The 15,074-nt window shown below is 34.0% G+C and overlaps 1 protein-coding gene across 1 annotated transcript in view; it reads left to right on the top strand.

Annotated features, from left to right (window-relative positions):
- LOC117332697 (CAP-Gly domain-containing linker protein 1-like) overlaps nucleotides 1-15,074 on the top strand; it is a 103,766-nt gene that overhangs the window by 55,755 nt on the left and 32,937 nt on the right. Inside the window, 5 exon segments of the mRNA XM_033891698.1 lie at nucleotides 7,843-8,008; nucleotides 8,601-8,816; nucleotides 9,796-9,999; nucleotides 10,557-10,715; nucleotides 11,178-11,272. Of these exon segments, the coding sequence (XP_033747589.1) occupies nucleotides 7,843-8,008; nucleotides 8,601-8,816; nucleotides 9,796-9,999; nucleotides 10,557-10,715; nucleotides 11,178-11,272 (840 nt within the window).

Raw genomic sequence — 15,074 nt, forward strand, 5'->3', positions numbered from 1 at the left:
TATACATCGTTTTGGACCTGAATACGGGAACATCCTCAAGTGAGATCGTATGTGTACGGAACATGTGGCTCACGATCGACTTAGATAAATCCACGTAATTGCTGATAAATACACAATTTCAAGGAATTAAACATTAAAACAACTATTCATTTCTTTGATTATTTGTTAACTATTACTTTCTTAATGCTTTATATATTTTATATATATATATATTATAAGTATTAAATCAATCCTGCTGTGAAAGGAAACGATCACAAATCTCAGTCAAATCACATTCATTCTGACTGGGAAAAGGCTTGTACTTAAAAGCGTATAGTGCGCAGTGGTCTTTTTCACTTGTCAATTTTTGAAAAAAAGTGCGCACTATACGCGAATATTTACGGTATTCAAATCTAGGTAAAATCAGAGTTAACTCATTTCAAATCATCAAGATACTTCTATATAATACTTCAGTAGCTATAGGAAGAATTTATAGAACTGTCAATGACAAATGTTCCTGTTGTGATGTCATAACTGTAGCCACATGGGGACTGCAACAGTTCTCTGTCGAAATGTTTTTCTGTTTAAATAGTTATGCTGCCAGCAATGAATAATGTAAGATTTAATCAATCGGTGTGCACAATATGGTGTTCGCTGATATAGTCTGGCATCTTAATTTGTTTTCCTTTTGTTGATTATGCAAGAGTGATTGTATTTGCCGAAATATTTTGTTGATCCATACGATGTCCATCATCAAACATCCATGTGAATTTATCTATAGGAATTGACAGGAGTACAACTCTGGTATCTCAAATGTAGGTCACTGTGACCTATTTACAAGTTGGTGTTCTAGACCTGTCCAATGGGTATGTTAAAATTTGAGTAGAATGTCTGTTGTTATTATAATTGATCTTGATCGTGAATTCATACTTTACAGTCAAGTTTTTCTTCGGGAGATAAAACAGGCTAGTCATTGTAAGTATCAGTAAGTGGGGATGAATGCGATGGTGGATGCCAGAATCTTGGAAATTTCCCAGTGATGGAGCTGTAAACTTAAGGCTGTTCCCTTGCTTTTAGGATGTTACAACACACTTCATACAGCATGTAGACAACCAGACTTACCTAATTAGATCAGTGTATATATACATAAGTAGATTAATTTCAGTATCAATAGATAGTATATGTTTGGTAGTGGGTTTATAGTTTGTCATTTTTTACATAAAATCCCAAAATGTTAATGACAGGCTCATATTTCGGTAATTAAATTCTGTTTTTCGAAATTAATTTAGGCGCAGACTTTCGTAATTTAATGTTTTCTGCGTTGATGAGTGTTCTTTAGCTCAGGTTTTCTTAATGACATTTTAGATATTAATGATGTAGTCATTAGTTGGAAATTTGATTACAGGGACATGTTCAGTTTTCAAGGATGAGAAATGTAATTGTTTTCAGGAGAATGTAGAGATATAAAATGCATTTAATATATAGATAGCAGATTACTTAGTCGATCAGCATGTATTAGTTGCCATGGTTACATCTGTTCTAGGAGCATGTGTTACCTTGATTGTAGTTGCTAAGGGAGCAACTTCTGGGTGAAGCAGTTTTAGAGTCCATGCATTTTGAACTACTGGTTAGAATCCACTGTACACATTTGAGAAGTGTGTGATTTCTTTTGAGCTGATTTATAAGTTGTATAAAATGTAGCTGAAGGTTCCTGGTGTTTCAACAGAAAGTGTGTTTTGGTATTAAATTCCTCAAGCGCTTTTTACTGTAAATGAATTGCCATTGAAGAAAAGAGAGAAAAAATCTTGAAAATTAGGAAATTATTTCAACAAGTTTATCTGATGGAAAATCTTGTAGCAGAGTAACAGTATTTAAGTATAGAATATAGCTACATAGAGTAACTACCAAATTATGTACATGCTTACTTACCTGTGCATATTTAAGCGGATGGCAAGAAAGTATCATTGTTAGAATGTTTTCTTAATCCTATAACCTCTGCTAGGTCTGAAATATGACATGTCAAGTGACAAGTTCATTATTATAAAAAGTTAATAGATACAAAAAGACCGAAAAAGAAAGAAGAATTAAAGTTTTTTTTTCTGGAGGTTAAAAAGGATGCTGTAAGATTGGTGTGTTAAATTCCATGTTCCGTTTAGAAAATGATGTGTGTTACTTGCATGGAAATGTAGGTCAATAATACAATATTATACTCAATCGTAAATCTGGTTGTTGTCCTTTAATTATTCACACACAGCAGCACACAGTGTTTGAGGCAGAGGACATATTGGTATAATACATTTATACATACCGTATTTGACCTAATAAGGGCGCCCCTACCTTTTTTCAAGGAAATAAATCTTTGAGTGTCAAAATGGTGTTCAAAAGTAATAATTCATGTGAAATATTTTGCTACTTTATGTGTTCAATTTTCTTCAGCAAATTAAGTAACTGGAACACATGTTTTTGCCACATTTTGTGTATTCCTACAGGCTACAGATGACATGTCAGTGTAAAGAGCACCCAAAACTAAACACACATACAAATAATAACTTACCATCTTTATTTGAAGATAAAGTAAAGACTTCATTCTTGTTGATAAATAACTTTTGTTCAGAACAGAAAGCTAGTAAAAGACATTGTAAATCAATTATTAGGTCAAAGAAAACGATGTCTGATATGATCTGGGAAATCACCTGTTTCTATAAATAGAACACAAAAGAGTTCCATTTGAACATAAATGGTGGAACACACGTTCTCTGGTCTAAAGATCAGCTGGCATGGTTTCCAAGTTTACAGGAGTATTCAAGTCATGTTTAAGCTTAATATATGATAATGAATAGATATCTTCATCTGGAATATTTTTATGACTGAATATTTTACCGTTTCCACAACCTTGGGTATTCTGCTATAAGGTATAGTCTGTTTCATAAAACTTCAGAATAACTGATCTTAATAAGGGCGCCCCCACTGTCAATTACCCGCGCCCTGCGCCCTTATTAGGTCAAATACGGTAGATAGAATATATAATTATCCTCCGAGATCTCCAGTGCTTAGATGATTTTGATAGCCATATAAAGCTTAGTCTTGTCTTTGGCTAAAAATGTATTTTGTATAAATTTTTCCATCATTACATCAGCTTCGCGGTTTATTTAGAGTACACTCCAGTTTTTTCTGTTATGACTGTATAACAGAAAAAATAATTTATGTTAATCGACAGTAGTAATCTGAAATATTAAATAAGTTTACATTGACACAGATTATGTAAATAATCTATTTTGCTTTCCAAAGATCAGTTTTGTAAAATTGCCATTAACAATCAAAATTTCAAAAGATAATACTAAAGATCTGTCAGGTGTTTTCCTTGTTTTCATAAGTTCAGATAGAATAGGCATAATATGTGATTCACGTATAAAACATCAGAATTCAGAAGTAAACTTTATTCAATTTACAAGCAATTATCATTTATTGAGTGACTTTGAAGGTATGATACTTAATCTTATATGTTGTACTGACTCCCGTCAAAATCATAGCTCTGTATAATTCTTGTTCTTGTCAAAAGTACAATGCCTCGGTTTCACCTCTTATGGATATTAACAGATAAATATCACTTTATAATTTATGGCTAACATTGCAGTTATCTTTCCAAAGATTTTCATGTGTAAACTTCCTTTCTCTTTATACAGTTTATTTACTTAATCTTGTATTTCATGACTGCAGGTCAAAAGTCAAGCAACTTTAAATATAAAAAAATAATCAGTTTCCAGGCTGAAAATTAAGGAATCCTGTGACCTGTCTATTGAATTTGGCTTTTATATGTCTGGAGGTCAGAGGTCAAGGTCACCTTCTGTAAATAGAAAACTAGTTCCTACACATTAACTTGAGTTCCTTTAGGTTATTAAACTTCAAACTTCAAATAGGGCCTCTAACTGAATGACTTGAATTTGTAATTGCTGTTCAGGTTTTTGTCTAGGGTCAAGGTCACTGTTTTTGTCGTTGAAAGCAGTTCCACACAATAGTTTTTCTCTCCTTTGGTTTCAAGGTCAGTGTCATGCAAACTTCTATTTATGCTCATAAATTTAATGGATTCAGATATACTGAACTGTCATTTGGTTATTATAGAATATAATAAAACATAGAATATAATAGAACCCCCAGAATTAGCGTGAAAGATTTGACTTCATATATTGATCTCTTGAGGAACATATAGCACATTGTACCTGTATGTTAAAGAAGATATTTACAAGATTTGTTTTGGTCTCAAAACAACACCATACAAAGTAAAAGACAATTGACTCATTTACATAAATATGCTGTATTTCTGTATGATGTTAAGCAAAAACAAACCAATCTGTATGATGACGACATTGAGTGTGTACTTTTTCCAGGCCCGCAGCGCAGCAGGGTCCACAACGGTATGATGTCCTATTTTTCACGCATGTCTCACCTTCATCTCTTTGTCCAAATTGTTCTACAATGGTGTAGACTTCAATGGAAAACTTTTCCGTGACTTAATGATAAATACCCTTGACTAATTTTATAATGATTAAGTTTTTACAGTGTTTATTTGAATTAAACTTCATCCCAACTTTGCTTGAATAGTCCTTCAATATTTCTGTTTCTTTCCAGCTAAAATTTTCACAAAACTTTCTGCAGTGTTGAGTGGCATAATTTTGCACTAGACCACACCATTTATAAACTGTCTTTAAAATTGTTTTCCACAAAATTTTTCCATGCAATACTGTTTTAGTTTTCAGACTTTAATCATTAAACTATAAACAATAAGATGTTATTATTTGTTGACGAAGCTTGTCATAGATTATAAATTCATGTTTAATCTTCATCAATAACATTAGTCTTAATGTCCCCAACTCTACATCAGAATTGATGATATAATCCAGCCTATATCCAGTACATAGTAGACATGTTCATATGTATGCTCGATTCTAAGATCAATTCTATCACAGAAAATTCTTGTTAATTACCATATACAAAATGTACATGAAAGGGAACTGTTGCATGTCTTCAGGCTACATATACCAGCTAGACCATCAATTGGTCAGCACATTTTCATACATCTGATTTGATTGTTGAATATTGTGTTTATTTCAAAATTACCTAAAATATCATTTATGCATTTATTTTACCACATTTTCAAATTAGAATTGATCAAAATGTCAAATATCTGCTCATTGACAAAGTAGACTTTCAGATTTGCCAGATTTAGTTAATAACAGATATTGCCGAACCACAATGCATCATTTTGTGATTATTTTTTTTGCAGTACATTAAAAAATCGATATTTCAATAATTTATCATTTGAACAATAAAATATTAATCCCAGAAAGCTATTGTTGGACTTGGTAGAATTTCAAGTGCCTTGAAGTCTTCTGTCTAGATGTGTTTGATTGATGTATTGATCTGAGCGTTGTGTTGCTGGGTTTCATTTCATACCCAACGTAAAGTTTTCACAAACTCGAGAGGATGAAGAAGTTTTAATTTCTGTCGAAATAGCCAGAATTAATGAACATTTTGACTCAAGGTAACATGCAATGGATGTTTACATAGACTGTTTTATCAGTCAGCATTGTGTAATTATCTCCTAACTCTTCCAACTGTGAGTGAAAAAACAACAGCAGCGCGAGAAAATGTATTGGAAATTACATCTGTAATGGCATAAAATGTGCAGTTAAAGAGTTCACCATCTGTTAAAAGTTGGGAATTGTAATAACGAGATGGTACAGCTTATAAAATTAAATGAAAATTCTCACATTCTGCAGAATTGCATATTTGAGTCTTCTTCATCAGTGTTCTTCAGTGTCGCGTAGTGTAACCGGATTACAATTGATTAAATATTGTTCATGTTGAAACAACACTGAAGCTCATTATGTGACTTTTACAAGATAAATAATGTGTTTTGACTGACACTTTTTGGAATACATGAAGGTGAAGTGCCCAATGTGACCAATGTGACCAATAAGTGACCAATTGTCGTGGAAAATTTACACTTATTGGAAAGGCTCGGCCAGCTAGCTACATTTAACGACAGAAGTAGTGTAACGATTCAGGACCATCAATATTTTTTGTGTGTGACTTGCTGTAGTGAAACTTAACTTTTATGGAAGGAGATCTTCACTGTGGGTATCAGGAAGGTTCAAGGATATGATTCAATAGTGATTGATTTGTTCTGAATATCAACATTTTAATCTAACATCGAAAGCTCCAGGATGGAAATTTTATCAAGGATTTTTAAATATTGGTATATATATTGTGTGTTATTTTAGATTCCAATAGGAGGTAAATAGATGGAGATATGTTGATTTCTCTACGTATCTGAACGATTCCTATGCATTTTCTATACAGTTGTGTCCTAGTGATAGTTCAGGAAGGGAGATATGTTGATTTCTCTAAGTATCTCAACGGTTCCAATGCGTTTTCTATACAGTTGTGTCCTAGTGATAGTTCAGGAAGGGAGATACATGTATGTTGATTTCTCTAAGTATCTCAACGGTTCCAATGAATTTTCTATACAGTTGTGGCCAAGTGGTAGTTTAGGAAGGGTTTCCAATTCTATGTTCTGCCATTGTAATGATCTCGGACCTGGAGCTACGATCATGATATCGATGTGAAGAACTGGATGGGACTAATGTGTCTGTTTTAATTTGGTTGGCATTGATTTTCTCTGTATAATTGTTGAAGTTACTTTTATATATTCAAGGAAAGATTAAGGAAACTCATCATTTTTCAGTGGCAGACAAACAACAATGTTTAAACAATAATTTCTTTGCATAAATTAGGCTATAATTTGTGGCTTGAAAATAATAATTGTACTGGGAAACATTTAAATTCATTTTCATTCACTTGATAAAGTGGGATAATTATCTTGCATCTACATTTAGTTTTCTTCTCGAATTCCTTTTCAAATGCACTTTCTTTTATCTGAGATTTAAAAAAATATTTATATAAAAGTGCAGGAATTATCGTACAACTTCACAATACATATATATAAAAACTACGAAACATAACTGTTTTTTTTCCAATAAAAATAAATATGTCAATATGATTATTATATTTTCCAGGAATCAGTACAATATATGAAAAGTGATTATATTAGGTCAGTTGTTATTGATCGTAAACAAGGCCTCATGAAGAAAAGTGACCCAAGTTTATGTGATTACCTGTAGGTGTTATATATACCGGTATATATATCTGATAATCTCACCTGTAGACATATACCTGTTCTTACCTGTTACACAATGGATGGGAAAATGACCTACCAGCGTGTGCTGGTTCTACATGAGGGCCGGGGAATGTACGAAGAAATTCTTACTCTGTTCACCAGGGAATTAGTAGTGACTAATCTGTGTTTAAGTATTAGAGATATATCGATATCTGTTGAAGTATTAATGGTAGATTTACTTGGAAGATTTGGTTTTAGACAGATAGTGGGGACTGACTTTTCAAAATATAGAAATGGTAAAGTAACTTTTTGTAAATCTCCCAAAACGGAGATGAAACTTTGTGTGAAAGGGATACTAAAACTATTTTGTACATGAAGTGTATGTGGGAAAAAAATAGATTGCAGTTTCTTTTAAGTTGAAATTAGAATTCAGACTTGAAAATAACAATAGGAAAAACACAGACTGTTAAGTGCAATAGTATCTAAGTATTGATAATTAAGGATTTGTAAACTTTAAGGTAAGTTAAAATACATGATGTAGTATGTTTTATAAAATGTGTGATAATTATATGTGTGTGTGTATATATATATGTGTGTGTATTAAGTATTGTCTTGATGAAAGGCATATGTCTAGTTACATGTCATTAAAGTGATTTTTAACCTGTTACATCTGCTGTCATTTTCAGAAAAATTCAGGAGCTACAAACAGACTTGTCGAATTCTACTCAAAAATGGGGAAGAATTAACGATCAACTCACACAACTTCAGTCAGAGAGAGAGAGGGAGAAAGAGAATTTAATTAGTAAACATGAAGAAAATATCAACACATTTAAGAGTCAAATTGAAGACATGGTAAGAATAGATGAGTGTAAAAGGTTTAGGGCCTAATATTACAAGTATTTCTAGTGTGATTTTGAGTTTTGTTTCAGAAATATTATTGCATAGCTTCAAAGTGTAGAATCTTAATTTTAAGCTTGAACATAAGGCAGAGCCAAGACCATCTCCTAGCTTACCTGTCATCTCAGCATTTGAGTTTAATTTTATTTCATGACAAAACTGAGGTTATAATATGCTTCCTTTCAATGAAATGATTATGAGTTGACTTGTCTGGAAGTGCTTGAATCCTACTTACCTCTACATCTCTCTTAAAACATTCCCAAGGAGTGTATTATTGGATTTAAAGAAAAATCCTTAGATTAGGAATTTTCTTACTATTCTTTAATACTTTTGTATGGAAAATCTTCATTGCGGAAGTTATGGAACATTGAAACTGAGGTCATTTATCATTTGAAAGATGTTTATATTTGAAATTGCTGTATTCAACAGAAAAGGGCCGTTTACAAATTACTCTGTGTAACTTTGGTTCCGAGTAGGGATTTACGTTAAGGTTACCAGTACTCAGAGGCAACCAAAATATAACAAATATTGGATTTACTCTTTTCAGCAAAGAGCCTTGGATAAAGCCAACAATAAAATGAAAACAAAGTCAGAAGATTTTGAAAAAGAAAAGGAAGAAGCCATACAACGTAAACAAGGGGAGATCAACAGCCTTAAAAAACAACTGGAACAAAACCGAGAGGAACTCGACAAACAGGAAGTCCAGACACAGGCACACAAACGGGTGTTAGACACCATTACCATAGAAAAGGATGCTCTACAGGTAGGTCAAAGGTCAAACCATGTCTTAGACACCATTACCATAGAAAAGGATGCTCTACAGGTAGGTCAAAGGTCAAACCATGTCTTAGACACCATTACCATAGAAAAGGATACTCTACAGGTAGGTCAAAGGTCAAACCATGTCTTAGACACCATTACCATAGAAAAGGATGCTCTGCAGGTAGGTCAAAGGTCAAACCATGTCTTAGACACCATTACCATAGAAAAGGATGCTCTACAGGTAGGTCAAAGGTCAAACCATGTCTTAGACACCATTACCATAAACAAGGATGCTCTACAGGCAGGTCAAAGGTCAAACATGGCATAAGACATGATAAGTCTTTGAAGGAGGATGAGGCCAAGATCCAACCTTGTGTACAGTCAGCATTATTAAGAGAAAGACCTGGTTAATGTAGATAAAGAAGACAATAATGCATGAAACGCTTGAAAAGTAACATTCTCTGAAAGTAGGTCAAAGGTCAGATTAGGATGCTCTGAAAGAAGGTCAAAGGTCAAACATTGTGTAAGACTCCTAAATTGTAGATAGTAGGATGGTCTGTCAGTAGGTCAAAGGTCAAACCTTGTGTTAAGACAACATTATGGTAAAGAAGGAATTTCTATAGACAGGTCAGATACTGGGGTGGACAACATTATTCTAGAGAAGGATAGGTCAAAAGTCAAAAACAGTGTAAAACAATTTAAATACATTTGTATGTAGAGGAAGTATTGGTCTACATTTGTGTGGAAAAGAGCAAATAGTAGTGAGATATACAGATTTCTGTTTTGGTGGTAATATGATTAATTCAATACATAAATAATAAAAATAATTAACAATGAAAAGTATTGATACAAGTCTTACAAATAATTACAGTCTCCTAAGTTTTGCAGTGGGTGTAAATCTGATATGTAAGTGCTGAAGCTGAGATGTCTTAGTACCATGTTTGATTAGCTATTTATGCAATATGTTTGTATATATCCAGTTTGAGAAGGAAAAGGCCGAGAAACAAGTTAAGCGTCTTGAAGCAGAGAAAGAGACGCTGAACGGAAACCTTATCCATGCTCGTGTAGAGGTCACCAAGACACAGTCCACATATGAAAAACTTGAAGCAGAGCACAAAAACGTGATGGAGCAGATCTCTGACCTTAAGTCTGAGATTGACAAATCTAACAAGTCAAAAAAAGAGGTATGAGTCATCTAATGTCTATAACCCTCATATTTACAGTTCATCGTGTTACAGCTGTGTCCTGTGGCTTTAGTGAGAGAGAAAAAAACAAAGATATGGCCAAGGCAATCTTACAATCTCATACACTTCTGCCAATATACACACAATTTCACAATCTGGTGTACTGAACACCTCAGAATACATTTCACTGGTGTTTTGTCTGATGAAGGTGACAGAGTTCAGTCAGCATAATATCAAGCATAAAAATCCAATAACATTTGTGATACATGGTAGTCTCTTCGCATGCATGCTTACCACCTAAAAGAATAAGTTTAATAATGGTTCTCTTACTTTTAAACTGTATAGAAATATTTGTTCAAATGATAATGCTCCTGAACCATTTCCATATGAAAGTAATATGAGACAGTTTGTTTGGTAAAGGTTTGTCTTAGCAGATAAATTCAGAGATGCTGTGTCAGTGTATATTCTTATAGAACTCTCTTGTCACAATGGCAATATTGTTTTGAAGTTTTGTATAAAGTCATTGTTTACATATTGGCTGCTTGTTTATATTCCAGTTGCAGAAACAGAAAGACGACATTCAATCAGAGAAAGACGCAGCCATTACTGAGCGAGAGAGTCTACAAAGGGAGGTAATAGAGGGCAAGGTCACACTACAACAGAAGGACATGCAGATTGAGGAGCTACAGAAAAAATCGGAAGATCTACAAAGAGAGGTGTGTTTGATGTCGGACTGTCTGCCTTTCAAACTTATAGGTCTTTCACCATCAACTTAAACAATTTCTCTAAAACAAAAAATACATTGGGTTAGATGTTTCTTGGATAGGGTACTGTAAATAGGAGTGACCTTGACCCATAAATAAAAATGGACCTTGACGAAGACTTTCAGGGCCTGTATTAGCATCTGTAGGTTTGTCAAGATCTGTGCCTGAAATATTACATTAAAACAGACAAACCGGTTTGTAAGCGATGCAGGCCCGTTGGGTCTCTTGTTATGATTAAAGAGGATAGAACATGAATTATTGTTAAATCATGTTAGTTCACAATTTGCTGATAATGCTTTTAAACCAAAGTCATAATACCACTACATACCTAGATTCCAATATATAGAGGGATATGTAGTGGTGATATGCTATTACATAGGTTTGATATACTATCATGATCAACTTAATTTGTAGGCTGATAAGCTAAGAATGGAGACAAGCCAACACGAGGAGAGGATATCACAGTTATCGGAGCAGGAATCCACCACAGGGGAGTTACAGACACAGCTGTAAGTGTAACAGTCATTGTTGAGAATTCTGTACTTTACATAAAGTATCCACCTTAATGCTGGAGTTTAAGATAGTGATTTCTGACATACTTCACAGGGTTATCCGGCGGTTGCTAGGGAAAAGATAGATTAAAAATTAATCTCGCACAGGGGGGTAAAGACAGCTGGCATGCACTATATGACACTGCTCACAATAACGTAACGTCATCATTTTATGTTAACTATGTCTTAAATGATGACGTCATTTATTTTGACGCACATTCCAAGGAGTGTTGAAGATGGTGTGATGAAAAACTTTCATAAAAACTAACATTTGCTTGCAAGTATGTGAGAAAAATAATCAATCATGGGTCTGTTCCGCGAACAAGGATATCTCAACCCTCGTGTAAGAGTTAGGCTGGAAAGCACTCGGCAAGCCTCGTACTGATTGGCCAAACTCTTACACTTGGGTTGTGATATCCATGTCCACGGAACAGACCCATGTAAGATTCTATTAATCTCAATTAAACCCATGTGTAGGATCATTATCTTTTATTGTCAGGGGCATATAGTATTACCCTTGTCTTGTCTACTTTTCAACAGAGATAGATATTGAATTATAATTTGGTATGTAGTTGTATAAGGATAATATGCAAGCCAAGTTCTGATTTGGTTATTGCCAATTTATTTTTTCAAACATTTGGGACATTTTACACAAAAATGATATGGCCAGAATTTGAAAGCTTTGCTTCACTCCAGTGGAAATTTAATATAAAAAATATATATATCAAAATTAGAGAAAAATGTTCACTAAAAGTGTAGAATAGATTGTTCCAATTCTACTTTTGTGTTACCCTGTACTGGTTCTGAAATGTCCTGAGTACACGTCTTAACCAAGCTAGTAACAATAAAAAGTTCTCCTCTTTTACCAGAGTCTCTTTACTAACAATAAGTAGGGGTATGTAGTGGTAGTTTGTTATGAGATATGTAGTGGTAGTTTGTTAGTTTGTTATGGGATATGTAGTGGTAATTTGTTGTGGGATATGTAGTGGTAATTTGTTGTGGGATATGTAGTGGTAATTTGTTATGGGATATGTAGTGGTAATTTGTTGTGGGATATGTAGTGGTATTTTGTTGTGAGATATGTAGTGGTAATTTGTTATGAGATATGTAGTGGTAGTTTGTTGTGGGATATGTAGTGGTAGTTTGTTATGGGATATGTAGTGGTAGTTTGTTGTGGGATATGTAGTGGTAATATGTTGTGGGATATGTAGTGGTAATTTGTTGTGGGATATGTAGTGGTTATTTGTTGTTGGATATGTAGTGGTAATATGTTGTCAGATATGAAGTGGTAGTTTGTTGTGGGATATGTAGTGGTAGTTTGTTATGGGATATGTAGTGGTAGTTTGTCGTGAGATATGTAGTGGTAATTTGTTTTGGGATATGTAGTGGTAATTTGTTGTGGGATATGTAGTGGTAATTTGTTGTGGGATATGTAGTGGTAGTTTGTTGTCAGATATGTAGTGGTAATATGTTGTGGGATATGTAGTTGTAATATGTTGTGGGATATGTAGTGGTAGTTTGTTGTGGGATATGTAGTGGTAATTTGTTGTGAGATATGTAGTGGTAATATGTTGTGGGATATGTAGTGGTAGTTTGTTGTGGGATATGTAGTGGTAGTTTGTTGTGAGATATGTAGTGGTAATTTGTTGTGGGATATGTAGTGGTAGTTTGTTGTGAGATATGTAGTGGTAATATGTTGTGTGATATGTAGTGGTAGTTTGTTGTCAGATATGTAGTGGTAGTTTGTTGTGAGATATGTAGTGGTTATTTGTTGTGGGATATGTAGAGGTAATATGTTGTGGGATATGTAGTGGTAGTTTGTTGTGGGATATGTAGAGGTAATATGTTGTGGGATATGTAGTGGTAGTTTGTTGTGAGATATGTAGTGGTAATTTGTTGTGGGATATGTAGTGGTAATTTGTTGTGAGATATGTAGTGGTAATATGTTGTGGGATATGTAGTGGTAATTTGTTGTGGGATATGTAGTGGTAGTTTGTTGTGGGATATGTAGTGGTAGTTTGTTATGGGATATGTAGTGGTAGTTTGTTGTGGGATATGTAGTGGTAATTTTTTGTGGGATATGTAGTGGTAATTTGTTGTGGGATATGTAGTGGTTATTTGTTGTTGGATATGTAGTGGTAATATGTTGTCAGATATGAAGTGGTATTTTGTTGTGGGATATGTAGAGGTAGTTTGTTATGGGATATGTAGTGGTAGTTTGTCGTGAGATATGTAGTGGTAATTTGTTTTGGGATATGTAGTGGTAATTTGTTGTGGGATATGTAGTGGTAATTTGTTGTGGGATATGTAGTGGTAGTTTGTTGTCAGATATGTTGTGGGATATGTAGTTGTAATATGTTGTGGGATATGTAGTGGTAGTTTGTTGTGGGATATGTAGTGGTAATTTGTTGTGGGATATGTAGTGGTAATTTGTTGTGGGATATGTAGTGGTAGTTTGTTGTCAGATATGTAGTGGTAATATGTTGTGGGATATGTAGTTGTAATATGTTGTGGGATATGTAGTGGTAGTTTGTTGTGGGATATGTAGTGGTAATTTGTTGTGAGATATGTAGTGGTAATATGTTGTGGGATATGTAGTGGTAGTTTGTTGTGGGATATGTAGTGGTAGTTTGTTGTGAGATATGTAGTAGTAATTTGTTGTGGGATATGTAGTGGTAGTTTGTTGTGAGATATGTAGTGGTAATATGTTGTGTGATATGTAGTGGTAGTTTGTTGTGAGATATGTAGTGGTAGTTTGTTGTGAGATATGTAGTGGTTATTTGTTGTGGGATATGTAGAGGTAATATGTTGTGAGATATGTAGTGGTAGTTTGTTGTGGGATATGTAGAGGTAATATGTTGTGGGATATGTAGTGGTAGTTTGTTGTTTGATATGTAGTGGTAATTTGTTGTGGGATATGTAGTGGTAATTTGTTGTGAGATATGTAGTGGTAATATGTTGTGGGATATGTAGTGGTAATTTGTTGTGGGATATGTAGTGGTAGTTTGTTGTGGGATATGTAGTGGTAGTTTGTTATGGGATATGTAGTGGTAGTTTGTTGTGGGATATGTAGTGGTAATTTGTTGTGGGATATGTAGTGGTAATTTGTTGTCAGATATGAAGTGGTAGTTTGTTGTGGGATATGTAGTGGTAGTTTGTTATGGGATATGTAGTGGTAGTTTGTCGTGAGATATGTAGTGGTAATTTGTTTTGGGATATGTAGTGGTAATTTGTTGTGGGATATGTAGTGGTAATTTGTTGTGGGATATGTAGTGGTAGTTTGTTGTCAGATATGTAGTGGTAATATGTTGTGGGATATGTAGTTGTAATATGTTGTGGGATATGTAGTGGTAGTTTGTTGTGGGATATGTAGTGGTAATTTGTTGTGAGATATGTAGTGGTAATATGTTGTGGGATATGTAGTGGTAGTTTGTTGTGGGATATGTAGTGGTAGTTTGTTGTGAGATATGTAGTGGTAATTTGTTGTGGGATATGTAGTGGTAGTTTGTTATGGGATATGTAGTGGTAATTTGTTGTGGGATATGTAGTGGTTATTTGTTGTTGGATATGTAGTGGTAATATGTTGTCAGATATGAAGTGGTAGTTTGTTGTGGGATATGTAGTGGTAATTTGTTGTGGGATATGTAGTGGTAGTTTGTTGTGGGATATGTAGTGGTAATATGTTGTCAGATATGTAGTGGTAATATGTTGTGAGATATGTAGTGGTAATTTGTTGTGGGATATGTAGTGGTAATTTGTT

Source organism: Pecten maximus, chromosome 8 (genome assembly GCF_902652985.1).
Source record: "Pecten maximus chromosome 8, xPecMax1.1, whole genome shotgun sequence".
Lineage (NCBI taxonomy): Eukaryota > Metazoa > Mollusca > Bivalvia > Pectinida > Pectinidae > Pecten > Pecten maximus.